Source organism: Aspergillus multicolor (assembly GCF_047715735.1).
Source record: "Aspergillus multicolor strain CBS 133.54 unplaced genomic scaffold BDW74scaffold_6, whole genome shotgun sequence".
Lineage (NCBI taxonomy): Eukaryota > Fungi > Ascomycota > Eurotiomycetes > Eurotiales > Aspergillaceae > Aspergillus > Aspergillus multicolor.
In genome coordinates this window covers 924,820-945,455 of record NW_027395957.1, presented here as the reverse complement: position 1 = coordinate 945,455, position 20,636 = coordinate 924,820, and the positions used below count along the sequence as shown (strand labels likewise).

Below are 20,636 nucleotides of genomic sequence, written 5' to 3'. Positions count from 1 at the left end.
GAGTGTACTGAGAAGGTTATGCTAAGTGCTGACGACAGTCTGGGGGTATTGGAGGAATAAGAAGCAAACTGCTGTGGCGTCCTCGGTGAGACTCGAGCACCCCGGATGCTGAGGAAGAGTGTCCCGCAATCTGCTGGGAATCGGCTGTCTGACCTATCATCGCCCCGTGGTTAGTTGGTCACAGGCGTTCTCCCCGGGGAAAGGGTGACACTGTGGAGCTGGCTTACTCGGCAAACCAGTCCAGCACCGTTGGGGAAGTCCTCGCGGAGAGCGTGACACTGGGGTCTCCCCAGTCTCCACAGCTTTAACGAGTGAGGTCGCGTCGACATCATACTTTAGCAGCCATTGTGGATGCACTCACGACCGAGGCCTTCCTGGTGACGCCTCCGACGAGACGCTGGCTCAGCCTGGACTCCTTGGAGGCGACATGGTCCTGATTCGGAATTCCCGAGTGGTTCAGGGCGCTACACAACGCATTATTATTTCTTGTCTAATTCTCAGGCCTGGGGTCAAATTATTGTTTGGAAACCGAATTACTGGCTTTGGAAATTCGGCTAAATGGGTTCTGGCCATGGTTCAGACTGCTCCGGAGTACCGTTGAGCCACGCGGCTTCTAAAGTTTCAGTAGACAGAACGAGGCCTTGGCTCGAACGGAAAACCGACGATCCATGAGGTGCCTGAAGGTATGCAAACGGTTTGATAGACGCAAGTAACGCAACTAGGCAATGGCAGGTGCCATCCCACAGCAGATCGGCCTGCTCCCACATGCAACTTGCGTAAGGGGTGCATCACGGCCCATGATGGAAGACTTCATTGTGGTTCGGGATAAGCATCATTAATCTGGCCGGGATTAAGACACAAGGCGTAGCCGAAGGCTGCCAAGCGTAAGACCTGACGCTTGAACTGACCGTCAATGCCGTCGGAGATGGGAGAGTTTCGGGATGACAAGACGGCAGTTTGAGAAGCGTCCAGACGCCAAGACTTTCGAGAAGCCCGAATCGAGCAGTCACGCCTTTCCCACAGTCTCCACTCTCCACAATCCTCCCACAGCCTGCGTCTCCAACCTCCAGGCTTCAAATCTGCTCTCCACTCCCCAGACTTGTATTCCTTGCTGGTGCCTCTTTGTGGATGGTTTTGTCGATGAACTGTCGATTCTCCCCCATCCACTGCTGAAAGATGCCACAATCAACCACATCCCCAGGGGCCAAGCCTTTAATATGTCGTGTATGCGAGAAAGGATTCTCCAAGGCTGAACACTTAAGGGTTAGTACAGATCTCGGTGTATTCTCCCCCGACAGTGGATACTTGATGATTAACACCGGCATTTAGAGACATGAACGGTGCCGTAAGGACCCCCAAAGCATAGAGCCCGAAGTGTACGTACCGAGAACTATACAGCTGACCGGCGGCCTGAAACGACCAAGATACCGGATCTAAGCCTTTTGTTTGCAAAGAATGCCGCCGCCCATTTGCGCGCCAAGATGCCCTGACCCGCCATGAGAAATTGCATACCCGTGCCGCTGCCACCAAGCAAGCCCAAGCACAGCAGTTGCAGGTGCCTCATGTGACCTCCTTGGATACACTCACTTGGGAGGCCCCTCGAGCACCAGCAGAAGCGGCTGTGCCAACCACTGCAGCAGACCAAGCATGGATGACATCTGATGCCCAGCATGCTTCAGGGCTGCAGCCTGTAGCCTCCGATCTCGATTTTGCCCTAATATGGCCTGACTCCGAGAATTTGTTCCAGAGTATCATGTCCTCGGATTCTCCGGACCAGTGGCAGATCCCTCTCGGATCTCTCCCTATCCCTCCAGTCGTGCAAGATGTGAGCGGTATGAACTTCGGTTCTCCCAACTCCTTCGATGATAGAGCTTCTTCTATCGGCACAATTCCTTCGGGCGGGAGCCATCAGGCTGTACGGGATGTTTCGGACATGGTCACCAGCTCAGTAAGACTCGATGTGTCTTTTAGTTTGGCCATGAAGTGTGTATCTGACGACATGTAGTCTTCCAGCGTAACGGCTGCGATCAAGGCGACTTCAATCACATCTGTATTTCTAGACGAATGCCTGCATATGTTCTTCGTGCGGTTCATTCCTACATTCCCAATTCTCCATCGAGCCACCTTTGTTTTCCGCGATTGCACACATCCCCTACTACTAAATGCTATGGCCCTTGGGTCGTTGTATCTTGGCCCTAAAGACTCGGTTGCAAAGGTAAGTCCAGTGGACTCCATCGAAGCCGACCATATCTAACCCCACATTAGGGCGAAGCACTATGGAGACTAGCACATACAGCTGTTTCTACCTCGGTATGTTACATCTCGCGAAGGGGCCATAATTGTCGTTTACTGATTATCTAGTGGCAATCGTTGATCACGCATCGTGGTCCGTACGACGCCTGCAACGGCGTACAGCTCCTGCTCACTGCCCTGTTAGGGCAAATATACGGGGCGCTGTCCAAGGTGTGTCCCAAAGTAAGATGATCTCACCTCATTTCTAATCTGTTTTTAATGTAGAGTCGGGCAATTCGCACCACTAGCCAGGTCTTTCGACCTCTCGGCTTCTTCTGGGCACGGCATTGCGGCATGCTGGATAGTGAACCCTTCTCTTTAGAAGACGTACCGTTTCCGAATACTTCCAGCTCGGAGAAAGATCAAAAATGGCGAACATGGGCCGCACGAGAGATCCAGCAGCGCGCTCTGTTAGCATACTATGTTCTTGATGGACTCGTTGCACAGATGTCCGGTGACGGGGCTTCCACTCGCCATGTTGCGAATCCGCTCGTTCTGCCCAGCAGTGAAGCTGCCTTCGACGCCAACAGTGCCGATGAGTGGTTAACCCACATGCGCTCTCAGAAAGCAGAACAGCCCTCCTTCCGACTCATATTCCGCTCCCTCTTTCCACCAACGAGTAGCTTCCGAGCTCTCGATTACCAATTCTCCGCGTTCTCGCTACGCGTGGTCCTCGAAGGCCTCCAATCCCTCGTTTCAGACTCAGATGAATACGACCTTGCTGCCGTCGGCGTGCCAGGCCGGTCCGACGTCCGACGAGCCCTAGCCCAGGTCCACGAAACCATCACGATGAGCATCCACCTCTCCTCCTCAGAACGCCTCGAGGTTCTCCTCCGCTGGCACACCATCTGCCTTGACACAATGATTAACTCGACCGTCCTCTGCCGCCACGTCTGCTCTCGCTATGACATCTCGCAGCAAGTATCAGGCGGCTCTCGCACCCTTCGACCAGGCTTCGACATGCTAAACTGGGTCAACACCGAAGACGCCCGGCGCGCCCTCCTCCACGCCATCGCTATCCAAGACATAATCGAGCAGCTTCCCCGCGGCCGCGCCCACGTCATCCACATGCCGTCCTCCCTCTTTGCAGCGGCAACAGTCTACGTCGTCTTCTCCCTCGCCGGAATCGCAAACATCCATCTCCCGCGCACAATCGTTTGGCAGGACGCGCTCCTCTCGCACGCAGACCTGAATCTCGGCTGCGAGACTGCAGCCCGACCGTCCACTGGCTCTGAAACGAGTCGGTTTGTGATGGAGGGACGGACGGACTCTCCGCCTGGTGTTGCGGCAGTCAGAAACCTGCTGTATGAGATGAACTCGATGCAGAAGTTATTCCGGTGCTTGATTTCGCAGTGGGGGATTGCGCATGATATGGAGGAGATTGTCAATCAGTGGATTATATTGTGTCATTAGGTTTCTTGTATTTCCTTCGGGCGTCGGTATCATGGGCTAAGGTATCTAGTTGGGCGTTCCTCAATGGTAATCGGGTAGGAGGTGGATTAACGGTGGCGGCTCTGGTAGCCTTTTTGGCGTTTATATATGTGGAGTTATATATCCAGAAAAGCATGGAAAACCTTGTGTCATCTCGGACAACGAAGACTTTCAAGTCTTGCTAGGTGGGTTTTTAGCTATTCAAGATGTTGATGAGCATGTTTGTTTGCTTGTTTCGACTTGTTTCATTTCATCAATTTGCGTAAGTCTCGTCTCCAGCAGCTTGCCGAAGACCGAACGGAGTAGCTCTGTATATACAAAGAAAAAAAGACATAGACGTGAGTAGGTATGTAATGCAATGCTCGCGATGCAACTGGAAAAAGAACAAACAGAATTCCAACGACCCGAAGAAAAAGGGGTATCGACTCTATGCAGTCTAATGAGCAAATCGAATGGAGCTCAAGATGGACAAACAATGATGATTAACGCAGAAAATGCACGCCGGCAACATGAAGATATGAGAGAGACGCTCGTAGATTCGAAACGACGATGCGTATGCTTGAAATGTGATGCGAGGAATGGACTTAGATAAGAGGCTTATGAGCGGAAGGAGCGCGAGAGGTTTGCTCTAATTTCATAAATGCTCGGGTCATGGCGGCTCCAACTTCCTTGAACATTTCATGCATGATGGCTTCGGACTTTGCAAGGCACCCTTCGCTCAGGGCTCGGTCCTTGAAATATGGCAACATGCTATCCCAGAACTTGTTGAATACGGTCTCGAGCGGGTTTTGAGCGGGTGGGATGTCGGAGCGAGGAAGGACATTAGAATTGCCAGGACTCTGTTTCATGACCGGTTTGATCATAGACTCCGAGTCGGTCAGTTCTGTGCGTGGACGAGGCGCGGCTCGGTCGGGTGAGACTTCGTCTTCGCGGAATCGCTTTAGACCTGTCGCAGGAACGGTCACAGGAAGGGTGCGCGGGTCGTGAATTGTCGAAGTTAATTGTTCCTTGATATTCGATAAGAGCTGTCGACTGCTCGCTAAATCGTTATTCAGGGCGCGGAGTTGGTTCGTTCGAGCAATGGCCCGGTAATCTTCAATCTTTCGGTATCGGGCCCAGAGAGCAGAGGATTCGTCCTGTTTAATTGGAGATTGGGAGGAATTGGTGGACGGCGGAGTGATGAGAGGCTGTGGTTCCGGGTCTGGAAGACTCTTGACCCAGTCTGCGACTCGTTGCAATTTATTTTTTGTCGGCACTTCAGGGTCCCGTCCCACCAACTGACCCAACGACTTCTCCTTTTCCAACTGTTCCTTGACTTGGCCCATTTCCTCCCAACGATCTAGCAGCTTCCGCACTTCCGGGTCTGGCAAAAGCGCCGGATCGGGGTTGTTCCCATTCTTGATGTCCATGCGGTATAAAGCCCGAGCTGTAATGTAGTCGTTGATGCGTCTCCGGCAGGAGAAGTGAGAGTACCGACGGCCAATTTCTTTCTCGAGGGCAACTTCAATTTCCGTCCACCACTTCGAACAACTGATATCGCAGATTTCGTCGTATGAAATCTGTTTTGAACAGATGGAGATCAGGACCAGTTGCTCCTTGACGTTGAGGGGGCCCTTCTTCGGTTTTCGGTTGATCACAGCCTCCATTTGCTTTATCTGAAGGGTCTCATTCTGGTGAAAGATAGCAATTCCCTGATCCATATCTCATCCCACTCCTCCTTGGCCTCCTTCTCGATCGGTCGGAAGATGAAAGTGGGCGCAGAAGCGAGAGGGAGGGAAGGAGAGGAGAGGAGAGAAGGATTGGGTTGCATGGTCGGGAGCTGAAAAATCCCCGCCACTCGGAAAAAAGCAAGGAAGGAGCGCGTTCTCCGGCCTCTCCGCGTCAGGAGCCCAGCACACGTGAGCCCGGAATACCCTCCGTCTTCGTTTCAATTCTTTAACGCCGACCTCGATCGATCCCTCTTGCGGTATGTAAGCATGTTAGAAATGTCGGGGCCCGATCCTCGACCCAAGATCCGTCTACGTTCCACGATCGTCTCGCAACCGCGCTGGTTGTCGGTCGCTCGGAGATGCCGCCCCGACCGCTGACTGACTGTAACCGATCAGACGGTGTACTCCGTACGAACATGGCCACCCTCCGCAGTAGTCTGTGGACATATTTAACATGATAGCGGGAAATCAAGCATCTATAATCTACTTCAGCCGCTGCACTCGCTTCTCAGAGGGCATTGTTCGCCCTTGTGGAGCGATATTCTGTCCTTTGCAGATCTGGGTTAGACCATGGTCACTTCGGTTGGACACCCATTCACCACCCTGTCTTATTGCCATCTCTCGAGGCTCGGGATGATGGGCGTGGTCATGATAGACCAGTCGCCTGTCCGTGCCGTATTGCCGGCCCCTGTCTAAAACTGCCTGCCGATCCCAGACCTCGGCAGCTCAGAAGTACGCCGTAAACGGAGCAGCTTAGCCCTCGCTTATATGCCTATTGCCTGCTAAGTGAACCGGGGTGGTCAAGGGCGCCTTTACTGGCCGGTTGGGAATCTTCCCCCTCAAAAAAAAAGCAATACGGAAGAAGTCACATTTGACTTTGTTGCTTTCGGGCAGCATTGCCATTATACGAGTGGTTACCGGTCAAAATCCAGATATACGGGGTGCCTTTCTAGGACTCCAGTTGTAGACGGTACCTAGCTGGGCATCCAGGAGGCAGTTCTTATCTGGACCACGAAGGATACTCCTGAGATAGGATGTGCAGTAGTGGTGGGAAGTGGTGGTGGACAATCGTACCTGCCTACGGTGTCACCATGTGATTGCGTTCTCTGGAACCGTCAACCCACCAACTGTTCATTCTTCATTCTTCACCTCTACATTCCCGGACCAATCGACCTTCCTCTGTCAAAATGGCATCCCGGTCAAAACCATCGCTTTTAGAGGCAACCTCTACGCTGTCACTCGAGAATGGGTCTTCAGATCGCTTTGTAGGCAAAATTTCCCGCGACTGGTGTACACAGCAGTACGCTTCATCTCTACTTTGTTACCATGTAACCTCAGTATTGGAACTAACTACCTGGCAGTTCAGTCCTGGGGGGTTATCTCACGGCCCTAATGCTCGCCGCCGCGCGGAAGTATACTAGCATTGAGTCAGGGGACCGACTCAAATATCCCGACCCCGTACATGTCTTCACCCAGTTTCTCCGCAAAGTTCCCCCGGGCCAAGTTTCTGTCTCCTGCAAGACACTTCGCGCCACATCACGACTATGCGTCGTCAAGGTGGAGCTAGAGCTGCCTGAAGAGTCGAAACCGGGGCACAGCCAGCCGCAACTATCTCCGGCGTGCATTGCAATTGCTACATTTGCCAACATGGAGAAAGAGAGCGGACTGACGCAAGGACGTGCTGATTCTTACTCTTCAGGTGCACTTCTTGCTCCGCTCCCTTCTCGCGAAAAGGAGTGCGTCACAATCGATGACCCGGTGGTAGATGCAACCCCTGTGACTCGCAAACTACACTGGGTTGCCCCTCGCTCCGCTGATGGACTATGGGGTCACAGACTGGGCGGGCACCAGCGCGAAGTCTGGCTCTCATTTCGCGATGGGACTGCGATCTCTGATCTTCTTCATCTGGCTCTGCTTGCAGATATGGTAAGTTAGCCAAGCTCTCTTCAGCGGTCCCGGCATCTTGGTCCCCTTTGTCCTCGCAACTATATTACGTACTCTATGACCAATTGAGTATGGGCAATCATTGGCTAATGCACATCAATCACGCCGGTCCATGAAGCCCCTCCAGCCACCGGCAACCCATACAGCAGGCTTCTACACGCGCCACGCTCTCTCCACACTCTGCCTAGCGGTGGAGTTCAAAAAGCGGCCCGACCCGAGCACGAAATGGGTCTTGGTGCGATCGAATTCACACAAGGTAGCAGATGGGCGGTACGATGCGAATGTGCAGATTCTGAGCGACGATGGAGAGATTCTTGCATTGGGTAATCATGTGTTGTATATCTCCGATTTGAAGGGAGAGAAGGAGGCAAAAACCTCGAAAATGTGAGAACGTTGACAGGACCTGTGGTTGTGACTTCTTCCAGTCTTCTCGCTATATTTGTTCTTCTAAGTCTGAGTAAGTAGGAAATAATATCGTCATTCTCAAGTAAAGGCATGTCAAGACCCTGTTTTCGTATGATGATTGATTGTTGAAAACCTCCAATGTGAATGCGGTGGGACTACACTTGTCTTCCTGGGTAGTGAAAGAATAATATTAGAATATATAATAGATAAAAAAGCAACCTTACATCAACCGGCAAGGTGGCCGAGTGGTCTAAGGCGCACGGTTCAGGATAACCTGATCCAGCTAGTAGCATAGCTTCCGTGTTTCGAAAGGAGCGTGGGTTCGAATCCCACCCTTGTCATTTCTTTTTTTTTTCACTGCATCCTGGTACTCGGTACCAAGGCATGTAGGTAGGGTAGGTATAACAGTGTACGCGCTGAATTATTATTGCACGAAGTAGAAAGAACGAAGCGATGCGGTACATAAGGACTACTAACAGTCTAGGGTCAGTGTTGAAAAAGCGGGTTTGGACTGTAAAGCTGCGAACACGTCTGGTATTATATATATATCTTGGCATCCACAAGGTGTTTGTCAAAGGAGTCACTTTCATACCTCATTAAGATTAAGCTGTTAGCCAATGATAATACCTGGCATTGGAACATGGACGAGATACAGCACAGTGACTCTAGAATATCATGGAACTAATGGCGACTAAGATTTAGAGCTGTGATGCTCGAAGGCCGATTATGGGTACAGGCAAGAAAAGAAAGACATGATGCAACCAGAACGATTTGCCAACCCTAGATTTTCTCACGCCATCCCAATGGGCATATCATGCACCATCCACTATGAAGCATTCCGAGCCTTCGCTCCTAAGAACAAATCCAAGGGTGGAAGGTAAAAAGAAGGAGGAAACAAAACGACCAACGACAAGAAAGTAGGCGGGAAACATATGAGCGATGAGAACACCAGGTTACTAGACCAGAGACCCACGCCTACAACACCTAAGCAGTCTCCTCCTCATTATCGCTAGCTTGGAGTCTATCAGCGTAACTCTGGCGTGGAGCCGCCGAGGCGCGCGAGGGACGAGTACGAGGGCGGCCGCGGGCATTTTTAGGAGTACGCGACGAGCCAGGTGATGCCATGTACTCATCGGAATCCGAGTCCATAGGGGCCGCCGAACGGCGAGAGCGGAAGATTGAGCTCGAGGATTCATAGTTCTTGGAGCTGGCGGAGGTAAAGACATCCTCCTGCTTCGGCACGACGGGTTTCGTGTCGGCATCGTCTTCAATGCTTGGGAGGACATCCTCGTCTTCGGGTTTGACCTTGACCTGAGGGCCAGCGTTGTCGTTGCCATTGTCACCGTTGTCTTCAGTGAAGATGGACTGAATGAGGCCGTTGTTGTTGTTGTTATTGGACAGGGCCTTTTTGCCTTTGCCTTTGCTTTTGCTTGAGGAGAGAGGAGTAGACGGTTTCGCAACGCGATTCTTGTCACGAGGGGTGCGTGTAGCGCGAGAGGCAGCCGCGAGTCTACCCTCCTTATTTGCCTCGGCGTGCAGCTGGTCGGCCATTTTGTTGAGCTGGCGGTACCTCTTCTCGATGGCGTCGTAGGTGGCGCCCTGGCCGAAGTAGGTTGCGATCAGCTTGTAGTCGGGCTGTGGGGGGTTGTTAGATAAAGGGTTAAGTGCTATTCTTGAGAATGTGCTTACCCTGCTTGTGTTAGCAGCGACGGAGGCTGCCATTAGGCGCTGATTGCTAGCAGGGTCTTTCCAATTAACCATCTTGGTAGCGTAGTGTGTTGTGGGTGTTTTGAGAGATTGGGGAGGATGGTTCAAGGGATCCGAGAGTGTGGGAGAAGCTGGTGGTAATAGAATCCAAAGAGCGCAGGCTGTGTATGATATGGAAGTAAAGAAGACTTTGAAGACCGCAGGCAAGGTAAATGTAAAGCATAGAAGTGAGGTGCTGGCGGAGGAGGATGCAAAGGGAAGTGTTGGAAATAGAAGCGGAGAGTGAGCCAGGAGGGAAAAGAAGAAGAATCAAGAGCTGGCAGAAAGGTTGAATAACACAAACATTGTTCTCTCTTGGTCTGCTGGATAGACCGCTCTTGAGGCCCTTGACTCTCACTCTGTCTTCCCTCTCTTTCCCTCTGTCCTCTCTTTTCCTTAGACTCTCCTCTTCCTTGTTCTCCTAACCACCCTCTACTGCCATCCGAAGCTGAACAAGCAATCTACAACAAACCACTTTACCAAAGATAACAGTACAGTCTAGCACAAGCTTCTTCAAGATGCCTATTAAGTGGACTCCCGATACAGACAAGCTTGTATGTCCCTTTTACTATTTAGTCAGATCGCCTTCGCACACACAGCCAAGCTAACCATCTCCTACCAACACAGCTTCTCATCAAGATTATCGAAACCCATGACCTCAAGCTCGACGCAAAGCGAGTTGCTGACGCATGGCGTAAGCATTTACCCATCTCCCCCCAAGTCCTGCCAATCCAAAATCCAACTCACTGAAAGCACCCTCTAACAATCCACCCTAACAGCCGGAACCATCGAAGGCCAGGACAAGCCCACCCCACGCGCCATTCAAGAGCGCCTGGTCCGCATCCGGGCCGACATCAAAGCCTCCAGCCAAGGCAAAGGCTCGCTGAGCATTGGCGCCGTGCCCAAGTCGAGCCCTAGCACGTCCACACCTCGCAAGACCCGCAAGCCCGCAACACCAACTTCTACCCCCGAGTCCGGCAAGCGTAGAAAGACGGCGAACACGCTCAGCAAGTCCTCCCCTCTCAAGCGCGAGATGAACATCGATGACGACGCATCTCTTGCCGACGCAGACCACGAGCTCGATCATGATTTTGGCGCGAGTAAGCCAGGCAACAGCCCCTTCAGCACCCCAACCAAGACTGGCAAGGGACGTGGTCTCTTCGATATCCCCGCTCACCCTGGTACTCCTGCAACCTCTACCCTGACGCCCCCTGCTCTGTCGCCGCGAGATAGCCTAGATGCTCTCGCCGCACGCGCTGGTACCAGCTTGGGTCTCGACTTGAAGAAAGAAGATGGCGTCGTTGGCGACAGAAGCCCTGTGAAGCGTACGCCCCGTGCTCGCCGTGCGGTGAGCGCTCTGAATATGGTCAGCTATAATGAGCACTTTGCTGACGACGAGGACGACCAGGAGGCCTCTTCATCTGAGGATTACACTCCTGACGGGGCTGTTTTTGAAGACGACGACGATTTTGCGTAGTCCGACCTAGCCTCCGGAAGATCAACGCTCTTTGGTGCTTGTTCGCTTGTTCGCTCTTGGCTTGGAATCGTTTCTTTTCTTCTTCTTTTCTCCCCCCCTTTTTGTTCTTTTGTCTTTCTTTCTTTCCAGACCATAGACCCGCGGTCTACTACCTGGCAGTGACCTGGTCTTTCTCATCTTCCTCTCCACCGGAAAAAGGAAACACTATTTAACTCAAACTCAAGACACTTTCAAGCACAATCTAAGCCATAATGTTCCGATAGCTTCGAAAGAAATGGACCCAGAGCCTGTCCCGACAACCAGACGTCCGCACATCCTTCTCTATTACAGCAACGTGAACTTGCCTCTCCTCTCATTCGACTTAACCCTCTAGGAGGCCCGTACAATGATAAACGTTGCTTTCCGCTTAAGCCCCCATCGATTTGAAGAGAACCTTCCAGACTCTGCCACCTGCACAGAACCACTCCTTCTCCTTCTCCCAGCCCCTAACAACCAACTCCCTCCCTAAGCGAACTAGGTCATTTACCTGCTCCGGGGTGCCCCATCCCGGCGTTGTACTACCGAAGAAAATGAAATGCACACCAACATGGATAAGCGCGCGGAAGGCCATTCCATCTGTAATACTTCCTACCCCATAGCCTTCTGCGAAGCCCTCGATGACCCACAGTCCGGCGTCGATGTCCTTGTAGTGCTTGAGCATGTAGAGCTCCGCAATCATCTGCCCGAGATCAAGAGCGTAGGGTCCCGAATGGGCGAGTTCCCAGTCGGTTATGAAGAGGGGAGTTGTTGGCAATGGGTCTTTGAGTGTGGTTTTGGGGATAAGAACGCTGTAAGTCCAGTGTCAGTGTTAACTGCTATGGTAGGTCGCTTCAGAGAATACAAATATACTTTCCAGACCAGAAGTCGCCATGGATTGGCCCAGTATTATCCGCATGGGTATCCGTCAACTCTGCAGCAGCCGCATCCCTCACCGATCGAAAGATAGACCGAGTATTATCATCACCCAGAATATCAGGATACGCATCAATCATACTCAAAAGACTATCATAGTTAATTGAGAACTTCAGATGCCGCATAACCGTGTTCTGTGCAAGCTGCTTTGAGAACTCCGCCTGTGCCTCGGCCGCACTCCAAACGTGGAATGACCGGAGCCAGGTACCCAAAGTGCGGCCTATAGACAACGCCCACTCTTTTGAGATACCCTGTGAGAAACTAGAAGAGAGAAAGAAAGTCTTGAGGTCCACGGAGTCGGGTAGATCCTCCATGACCTGCGTGTATGTCTCCGGGTGGAAGTGGAAAAGCTTGGGCGGTTTAACGGTAATCTGGTATTTTCCGTTTGATTCGTCTTGATTCGTCGTGGTCACGCCGTGCATTGCGTTAAGAGCCCTCAGGGCAGATTCTTCGATCAGCTATAACTCGTCAGTGCCACTTCTAGAGCTGGAGGAAGGTCAGTCATACACATCGCTTCGCACTCAACTTGAACTCCGCATTCGAGGCTAGATAGTCCTCCGCATGCTTGACAATAACCGTCTTCGTCCCATCAGCCAGAGGCTGGGACAGATTTCCGCGGTAGACGAAGTTCGCTGTCCCTCCGCTTAATCGCGTGAGGGAGGAGCAGGCAAACGGGCCGCTGGAAAGCCCCGCTGCAACGGCCTCTTGCACCTTGGCGTTTGTCTCTGCCATGATGTTCTTGCTTCGGCTATTGTATTGGGTTCGTCTGACGAGTCTTATACTGCACTCTGTACCTGGACGCTGAGAAGTGCGGGGTCCGATTTGGGTCTAGCGGGGTCGAATACGAGGTGACGTCAAAAATACGAGAATTTCTCTCGCATACGGGATGAATGACTGACTTTATTCCCTTGAAGGCTTGAGGCCCGCTGCCGCGATGGCTGTTTTTGCCGCTGGGCGGCTGGGGCTGTGTTGAGTGTGCGGGAGAAGGAAGCATGGCGGCAGATACACAGGCACAGGCACAACGCCAAGACGAGAGCCAGGATAAAAGCCAAGCAGGGAAGGGGCGATCAAGTTGAGTCGGACGTGACTCACCTCGTCTGACTCAAAGTTCGATTTCGTTTTGTGACAGTGTCCGATACTCCTTACTCCCTTGGATGATCATTTTGTATTCTGTGCAATCTGTTGGACTACCTAGACACAAAGGATAAACAGGAAGACCACTTTTCAGATAAATGGAGACAGGCAGACAATAAAAGAAACAAATGGCATACCATATTCGCGATAAACATGCATTTTGCTTTCATATCAAAAAAGAAGAAACAGGGGAGGTTGCGATCAAGAAGCGAAAATAGCCCTAATCCCCGAACAAAAGACGCCCCAGCTCCGTCTCCCAACCACCAGCCAAGGACCCTTCAATAGTCCCACATAGATCCTGAATAACATCTCAGCCTCTTCAGGCTCAATCATGGTAGGCTGGGCTTCCATTGCAACCTCGACATGCGAAGTCCCCTGATAGGAAGCAATATCAACCACAGGAAGGGGATCGTTCACTCCATCGGAATTGACAAGTTCGAGATAAGAATCGGTGCCTCCTAACGACACTGGCCAGCGGCCCTTATGCTGAAGATGGTTCAGCCGGGATGTAAACCCGCTGGGCCGTGATCCATCGCCATGTCCGCACCCGTCGAGAATCTGGCGGAAGCCGAGGCCCTCGTGCGGCATGCGGGAAAGATACTGCTCGCTGAGCTGGTGACATAGATTAATGACTGTCCGGGATGGATCGAGAATAGCCCTAGCGGGAACGATGTTGGCGCAGCAGCCGGCTGTTTTGCGAGTCGCGGATGAGTCTTCGCTGTATCGGCCGGAGGCGACGACACCAAAGAGGACGTCCCATGTTCTGGCCTTGCGAGCGACAATAACTGCCCACGCAGCTTGCATTGCAATTGCTTGGGTGATACCAGCAGGGAGCTCTTGAGTAATCGGAACTTGTCGAGTTCCGACGGTGGCGCGGCGGGCGCGGGGCTCTAGGGTTTGGTTCTTAGATGTTGAGCTGATGACGGGCATGGACGAGCCGTGAAGCAGAGAGCGCCAGTAAGACATGCTATCTTTTTGACCTTCGCTCAAAAGGTGGTACATGTGCTGGCAGAATGGCGTGTACTCTGACACTGCGGTGCCGTTGTATATTTCCCGGAGAGTCTCCATGAAGTAGGATAGAGCCATGCGGCCGAACTCTCCATGACTGAGCCGGAAGAGGATACGGTGTCTGTCTTCCTTTGCATCCGTGATGATGGCAAATTCAGCAAACAGTCTGCCCAGTTGCAAAGGGCGGTGCATGTCTTGTCCGATCACAATCTCAGTGAATTGACCCATGGAGGAGTTGGTCTCAAAGAGGGCTATATCAGGGTGGCGGGTGGAGCTATCAAGAACTAGCTGCAAGAGCTCCTCATTGTAGAAGGCATACGCGGTTCTTAGAATCTCGTGGTGCTCGATAAGAGCCAGGATACTCGCTTTCCAGTGATTGACATCCGGGCAGCCGTTTCCATCTATGACAAAGTAGTGCAGCGAGTCGCATCTTTTCGCAAGTGCACCCTCGACGAAATAGGACTGTGCATCGGTCACAGGAGCGGCATCTTCAACAACCCCTGGAATGCTGAGCAGTGGTCCGAGGGTCTGTTGCGCTGGCCTACTCCGAGAATATGCTAGAGCTGAGAATCGAGTATAAGTCTGAAACAACTGGCTGGATCTTGCCATGGGCTTCTTCCAGGACAGTCGGTAGCGACCGATCTGGGAAGACCTGGTGGAAGGAATGATATAAGGCAGCTATGAGAATGTCAACCGGCTCAGTACGAGAGGGCAAGCCACAGGCAAGCAATAATGCTGTCTGTTCTGGGTTTAGGGCAAAAGATTCAGTAATGCAGTCCTGCAGGATTTGCTGGTCGGCGCCGAGTCTCCAATACTGCCAGCCCTCATCAAGATCAGTAACCCTTTTGTGCGATCTCAATCAATGATTGAACTCTGAATTACATCTCGGACCTTCAGTGGTATTCCATACTCTGAGTTGGCCTGGGAAACCAGCTGCATGGCGGAAATGGAGTTCCCACCTAGGGCTAAGAATGATCTCCGCAGATCCATGTTCTCCACTGTCGATCGGAGAACTCTAGCGCATAGAGCCTGCAACACCTCTTCCTGTGGAGAACTTGGCCGGTGTTTACTCTCGGTAAGGCCTCGGGTCATCTCGGTGAATTCGTCGGCGCTCATTTCCTCCAGCCAGTCCGTGAGACGGCGGCGATCCGCCTTGTGTGATGCGGATTGTGGCAAGTAGGCGAGCGCGATCCAGGCGTTCGGCACCATGTACTCAGGTAGACTGTTATTCAGAGCCTGGCTAATTGTGTGTAACTGAAACGTGACCCCTGGATTGGCCTGGGGCTCTTTGACCGGTATCTCAGCGCCTGGGGTCGCTGCGAGCTCATGCAGCACTACAATCCCCGCCAGACGTTGCGCACATGGGCCTCGTACAGGATAAACAAGCAATCCATCAGCCGCCGCTGGATCTAGCAGCAGATGATGCTCAGTCTCCCCGAGCTCTGCGCTGGCTACGGATCTGGACCTGCGAGTCGGTCCGCCCGAGGTACACCAGAGCCCCATCATCGCGTTGGCAGACGCCGTCCCCGGTCCGATAAAGGCGCGAATCAGAGACACAGCCAGAGCTAAACCCATAGCGAGATAACCAGGGAGGACTGCTAATGAATGCTGACGAAGTCTGCTCGGGGGCATCCAATTAGCCCTGAGCCAAAAGAGGGCCGCCCACTAGAAGCTTGCCAGCGGCTCCGATGGGAAGTAGGTGGTGGGGGTCATCTTCATCTACCACCCATAGTGTTCCAGCAATAGCATGCCTGATGTTGCTAGCTTCTTCCGCATCGGTGACCTCATGCATCGTTGTGAGTATTGTCGTCTCGGTTATGCCGTAAGCGTTGAATATGCGGGCTTGCCTGCCCACCCAACGCTTGATGTGCTCGGGGGCAACGGCCTCGCCTGAAAGCGAGACGGTGTGTACTCCGGGTACATCTGCTGGATCAAGAAGTTGCAGTACTCGAGGCGTTACACCGAGCTTGTTGACTTTCATCCGATTGATTGCACCGGCCAAATTAGAGAGCCTCTCCTCATCCGAGGGCACGCATACACAATCTCCTAAGAGAAGAGTGCCTATTATGTCGTCGAGAGCAAAGTCGAACGTCAGATTGCTAAAATGGTACGCACGCGTGTTGGAAATCTAGCCCAAGCTGCGCCCCATGCGCCAGGACACTCGTTGTGACTGATTGATGGTCAAGGACAACCCCCATCGGAACGCCTGTTGACCCTGATGTATGATATACAAACGCTGCATTACACGGGCTCACATTCGTCTGCAAGGGAGAAGGGCTCGAAGAGATCCGGCTCAGCAATGCATCTCCTACCACCACCAGATATTTGATAGAGGTGGGGAGCTGGAAGGCCGGATCATTACCAGTCAGCATAATTTCGATGCCAGACTTTTCAAGGATCGACCGCATTCGACTGAACGGCTCTGTGGCGATAGGCACCACAACACCACCAGCTTTGAGAATAGCCAGGATAGCGACGACGGCCCATTTGGACTTGGTAAAACAGAGGCCAACCAAGGCCAACCAGGACCTCGGGCTGGACGCCAATAGAACCAAGTGTTGAGCCACAGCGTCTGCCTGGTGCTCCAGCTCCATTCGAGAGAGATCCCCGTCCTACGCACAGATGGCGGGCGCCTTTGGATCTTGGAGTGCTTGTTGTTGAATTACATCGTGTAACAGGGCACGCTGCAAGCTGGGCGTCTGGCCGTTCCATTGCGCCAGCTGACTGATTTCTCCAGGACTGAGCAAGTCTAAGTCACCTACCGAATTTGGAGGAATAGTGCTGAGCTGGTTATATATGTTTTGAAAGCGATCAAGAAGCCTATGAGCCAGTGCTGTCGATACAGCCCATTCGTCGAACTTGATTTCCACGAGGACTTCTTACATCATGACCGATGTTCGTAATGCATCTGACAAGGAACGGACACCTGTGGTCAAACCACGCAGCGTTGGCGCTTACATGCGATCCTAGCATTGTCTGGCGAAGACCTTCATCTCGCTCATGGGCAGGATGAATGGTGAAAAGATGAGGAGGATCGATGATCTTGTCTACGAGTCGGCGGATGTACTGCAACCCTGTACGCTCAAAAGTCATCATATCAATCGTCTGTTGCTGAACGGCGTCCAGATAGCTTCTGACTGGCCCAGTCCTGTCAAGACGTATCAATCGCGGCACGGTGGTGATTGTTGGCCCAGCCATATCGGCGATCCTTGGTACCAGTGCCGTGCGTCCTGACAGCATCTCTCCAAAAAGGACATTCCCGCCGGTATATGACGATGCAACTAGAGCCCAAGCTGCACGCAGAAGCGTACCTTGCATAATCCCACCTGTCTTCCCGCTGGGACCGAGCGTAGTCGTAAGCAATTGACAGGGGCCCTGGTCTTTAGAGTGATTTGGCAGAGGAGGGAACGGGGCCCGGCGTCTGCATCAAGATATGGGGCCCAGAAAGCCTGGGAGGACTCTTGTACCTGAGACCCAAGATACTGGATGAATCGAGCATACGGCTGTGAAGTCGACAGGGACTTCGTACCACGGTACATCTCGGCCAGTAGATCGAGGTATCTTCGCACACTGACACCGTCGTAAACGCTGTGATGCATGGTAAAGACCATGTACCGATCTGCGGATCCAGAGTCGACGATGCCAAATCGGACCAACGGGGACCCATAAGAAAATGTTGCCTGTGCGTCGGCTGCCATATACGTGTCTCAATCTTCATGAATGCGAGAATCTATAGACTCACGCACAACGACCTGGAGAGCCCCAAACGCTTTTCCAGGCACGATTCGTGTGCGTAGAACGGGTAGGTGCTGTGCTAAGCTTCTCCATGCCTGTTTCAAACGGGGTATCTCGATCGTGTCATGGACACGGTATACCCATCGTCCAGTATAAGCGTCCGGATACTGGGCGGTCACTGCCATGAGACCTTCCTGAAGAGGCGTACACGTGTAGATATCTTCAATTTGATCCGGAGATACCTGGCACTGCCTCGGTAGCTCTCGAAGCTGTACAGCCCGGTCATCTGCGGCGCCGCACCCCTCCTTCCACAATGCAAACGGATGCATGTCCTTCAGCTGTCCGTACGTTGTTGCTGGAGCACCACAAGCGACAGCCACATCACGAAGCACAGGGCGTTGAAAGATAGTGGCAACTGTCAGCGGTATTTCTAGTTTCTGCACTGCAGCTGCCGCATGGCAGATACCGAGTCACCCCCTAGAAACAGGAAGTGGTCTTGGGCTCCTATCTGACTCAGATCAAGTCCTAGAACCCTGGCCCAAAGCTCTTGGAGCTGCTTCTCCGTGCCAGTTACTGGGGCCACGTGTGCTGCACTGGATAGGATATATTGACGCAACTCTGTCTCGGGCAGAACAGCTAGCAGAGACGTTATTGCTCGTCGATCGACCTTGGACGAGTCGGTTCGAGGGAGTCGAGCAACCGGCACAAACAACGTGGGGACCATATATGCCGGAAGGGCATCGCTCAATGAATGATACAGTCTCATGAAGAAATCACAGAGATCGGGGCCCATGGGCTTCAGCATGTTTTCAGAATTTGAAGCTGCAGTCGAAGGCTCGATCTCAGCGACGACAGCGAGCAACGGGTCGCGACGTTGACAGTTGGGTTGCACAAGAGTGACAAGAGCTGTCCTTGCAATATTGAGCTGCTGCTTGACATGATGCTCCATCTCCCCAATCTCAGCACGCTGGCCTCGAATCTTAACTTGGGTGTCCTTGCGTCCCATGCATATAATCTCACCATCGTCAGTGTATCTTCCCAAGTCCCCAGTCGATAGTATCTTCTTGCACCAGGTGCCCTTGCCAGACCTCTTGTCCAGACTGGATCAGTGAAAAAAGAAGCAGCCGTCTTGTCTTGCCCGGGTCGTTGAGATAACCCCGGGCTAGCAAGGGTCCCTCTACCCAGATCTCGCCAACCGCTCCAATGGGGCACAGATGATTCCGATGGCCAACTAACCAAACCGTACCACAGTAAGGCCGACCGATGTTGTTGGCGGACTGGGCTGCATTTGTGATAGGTGCCCCTGCAGTGGTAACAATTGAGCACTCGGCAGTCCCGTAGGCGTCCATGATTTTGCATCACCACGAGAACTGAGCAGGCGATCTGATACACTTTCTGTGAGCGCCTCGCCGCCGGGAACCAGAGTCTTCAATGTGGGCAAGCTAGCCAAGTCTAGGAGCTCAGTCATCATAGGAGGCAGCTGTGCAAAATTAGCCTGGTACCGCTTCACGGCATACAGGAAGTTGCCCATTCGATCAGATTCGGATATGACGCAGAGGCACCCCCCGTTGCAAAGTGTGCCCCAAATATCACTGATGCTTGCGTCAAATGTGTATGCAGCAAACTGGAGGCATCTCGTACGGTGATCTTGCCCGAAACACCGATGATACCCCGCAAAACACGCACACAGACCTGCATGTGTCAGGACAACGCCTTTAGGCTTTCCTGTGCTACCTGAGGTAAATATGACAAATGCGGCGCTCTTAGGTGTTGTTGAACGTTGCAGACCATCCGACATCTTGTTATCAAGGCCAGTGAGTAGCGCTGGTCCCACACATAACACCTCAACCACGTCCTTGAATCGATCCGCATACTCCGGTGTAGTGAGCAAAACCCGCGCGTTCATATCGAGCAGCTGTTGCTTAATCCGCTGCTCAGGATGTTTTGGGTTAACTGGCACAACCACGCCACCTGCCTTGAGCACGCCGAGCTGTGCAACAACCGCCCATAAAGACTTGTCGAAGCACAAGGCAACCATGATCTCTTCCGCGATGTCATATTGTGTCTGCAAATGGCGCGCCAGTCTATTGGATCTGTCGTCGAGCTCCTGATAGGAGAGACTACCATTCCATGCACAAATTGCGGACGCCTTAGGATGAGCCAGGCTTTGGTGATGGAAAAGGTTTAGGATAGTGGTTTCTTCGGCTGGCTGTGCTGCAATATCTCCATTATTCCAAGCAGTTATCTTGCCCATATCACCTGGCGTTATGACGGCCATATTCTGGGTAGGCAAGGTAGGGCTAGCGGCCAATGATTCAATTGTGTGCCGCAGACAGTGAGCCAGGCGAGTAGCCATATCAGGCCTCATGAAGGGCGCAAGATAGTCCATGGATATTACCATCTCATCATCAGATGGTGAAACAACCACGGCCACATCTTGCTCGTGCGGGCGGCTGATATGCATGGTTTGGAAGCTGAGCGCTCCGTCATGTTCGTTGTCGCCCCGCGCGGGAAGAAACGAAAGGCTTGTGTTGAAGAGACCGTCTCTTCCGAGTTGCAGTTTGTGCCATTGCTGGCGTAGTGACACTCGCTGATGCTCAACACCATCAAGACAGTCTCGCTGAACTCGCCTGACAAGGTCCGCCACTGGCGTTTCTGGGTCAAGTCTAAGGTTCATGATCAAGATATTTACCATAGGACCAATAATTTGGGAAGCATTAGGAACGCCGATTTTACGACCGCTCGATACGTAACCAAAACGCACCTCAGGGGAGCCAACAAACTTGGAGAATACAAGGGCCCAA

At 52.5% G+C, this 20,636-nt stretch overlaps 9 protein-coding genes and 1 non-coding gene across 10 annotated transcripts; 4 read left to right on the top strand and 6 right to left on the bottom strand.

Annotated features, from left to right (window-relative positions):
* The first annotated feature begins 972 nt into the window (after positions 1-972).
* BDW74DRAFT_124421 (C2H2 type zinc finger domain protein) lies at positions 973-4,006 on the top strand. The gene is made up of 7 exons (XM_073722119.1): positions 973-1,263; positions 1,330-1,345; positions 1,425-1,948; positions 2,006-2,215; positions 2,266-2,310; positions 2,362-2,463; positions 2,518-4,006. The coding sequence occupies exons 1-7, from the start codon at positions 1,177-1,179 to the stop codon at positions 3,703-3,705; spliced, it is 2,172 nt and encodes a 723-aa protein (XP_073586173.1). The 5' UTR covers positions 973-1,176; the 3' UTR covers positions 3,706-4,006.
* Positions 4,007-5,512, bottom strand: BDW74DRAFT_124398 (uncharacterized protein). The gene has a single exon (XM_073722117.1). The coding sequence runs from the start codon at positions 5,421-5,423 to the stop codon at positions 4,308-4,310; it is 1,116 nt and encodes a 371-aa protein (XP_073586172.1). The 5' UTR covers positions 5,424-5,512; the 3' UTR covers positions 4,007-4,307.
* Positions 5,513-6,619: 1,107 nt separating this feature from the next.
* On the top strand, positions 6,620-7,764 carry BDW74DRAFT_176210 (thioesterase family protein; the record flags this gene model as incomplete). The annotated part of the gene is made up of 3 exons (XM_073728552.1): positions 6,620-6,732; positions 6,794-7,358; positions 7,447-7,764. 3 exons carry the CDS (start codon positions 6,620-6,622, stop codon positions 7,762-7,764), a joined length of 996 nt encoding a protein of 331 aa, XP_073586171.1.
* A 248-nt stretch (positions 7,765-8,012) lies between these two features.
* On the top strand, positions 8,013-8,122 carry BDW74DRAFT_t87. Its single transcript has one exon. It is a non-coding gene; the product is annotated as a tRNA-Leu (tRNA).
* A 643-nt stretch (positions 8,123-8,765) lies between these two features.
* On the bottom strand, positions 8,766-9,542 carry BDW74DRAFT_176209 (uncharacterized protein; the record flags this gene model as incomplete). Its single annotated transcript, XM_073728551.1, has 2 exons — positions 8,766-9,416; positions 9,471-9,542. The coding sequence occupies 2 exons, from the start codon at positions 9,540-9,542 to the stop codon at positions 8,766-8,768; spliced, it is 723 nt and encodes a 240-aa protein (XP_073586170.1).
* Positions 9,543-10,045: 503 nt separating this feature from the next.
* BDW74DRAFT_176208 (uncharacterized protein) lies at positions 10,046-11,004 on the top strand (the record flags this gene model as incomplete). The annotated part of the gene is made up of 3 exons (XM_073728550.1): positions 10,046-10,081; positions 10,155-10,221; positions 10,307-11,004. 3 exons carry the CDS (start codon positions 10,046-10,048, stop codon positions 11,002-11,004), a joined length of 801 nt encoding a protein of 266 aa, XP_073586169.1.
* Positions 11,005-11,295: 291 nt separating this feature from the next.
* On the bottom strand, positions 11,296-12,952 carry BDW74DRAFT_124355 (phosphotransferase family protein). Its single transcript, XM_073722116.1, has 3 exons — positions 12,463-12,952; positions 11,893-12,413; positions 11,296-11,831 (listed from the first exon to the last, which is right to left on the bottom strand). Exons 1-3 carry the CDS (start codon positions 12,685-12,687, stop codon positions 11,411-11,413), a joined length of 1,167 nt encoding a protein of 388 aa, XP_073586168.1. The 5' UTR covers positions 12,688-12,952; the 3' UTR covers positions 11,296-11,410.
* BDW74DRAFT_149156 (uncharacterized protein) lies at positions 12,690-12,952 on the bottom strand (the record flags this gene model as incomplete). Its single annotated transcript, XM_073723855.1, has 1 exon — positions 12,690-12,952. The coding sequence occupies one exon, from the start codon at positions 12,947-12,949 to the stop codon at positions 12,704-12,706; it is 246 nt and encodes an 81-aa protein (XP_073586167.1). The 3' UTR covers positions 12,690-12,703.
* A 338-nt stretch (positions 12,953-13,290) lies between these two features.
* On the bottom strand, positions 13,291-15,672 carry BDW74DRAFT_176206 (uncharacterized protein; the record flags this gene model as incomplete). The annotated part of the gene is made up of 2 exons (XM_073728549.1): positions 13,291-14,597; positions 15,168-15,672. 2 exons carry the CDS (start codon positions 15,670-15,672, stop codon positions 13,291-13,293), a joined length of 1,812 nt encoding a protein of 603 aa, XP_073586166.1.
* Positions 15,673-15,733: 61 nt separating this feature from the next.
* Positions 15,734-20,509, bottom strand: BDW74DRAFT_176205 (uncharacterized protein; the record flags this gene model as incomplete). Its single annotated transcript, XM_073728548.1, has 5 exons — positions 15,734-16,196; positions 17,599-17,788; positions 17,840-18,247; positions 18,307-18,922; positions 19,079-20,509. The coding sequence occupies 5 exons, from the start codon at positions 20,507-20,509 to the stop codon at positions 15,734-15,736; spliced, it is 3,108 nt and encodes a 1,035-aa protein (XP_073586165.1).
* Positions 20,510-20,636: the final 127 nt, after the last annotated feature.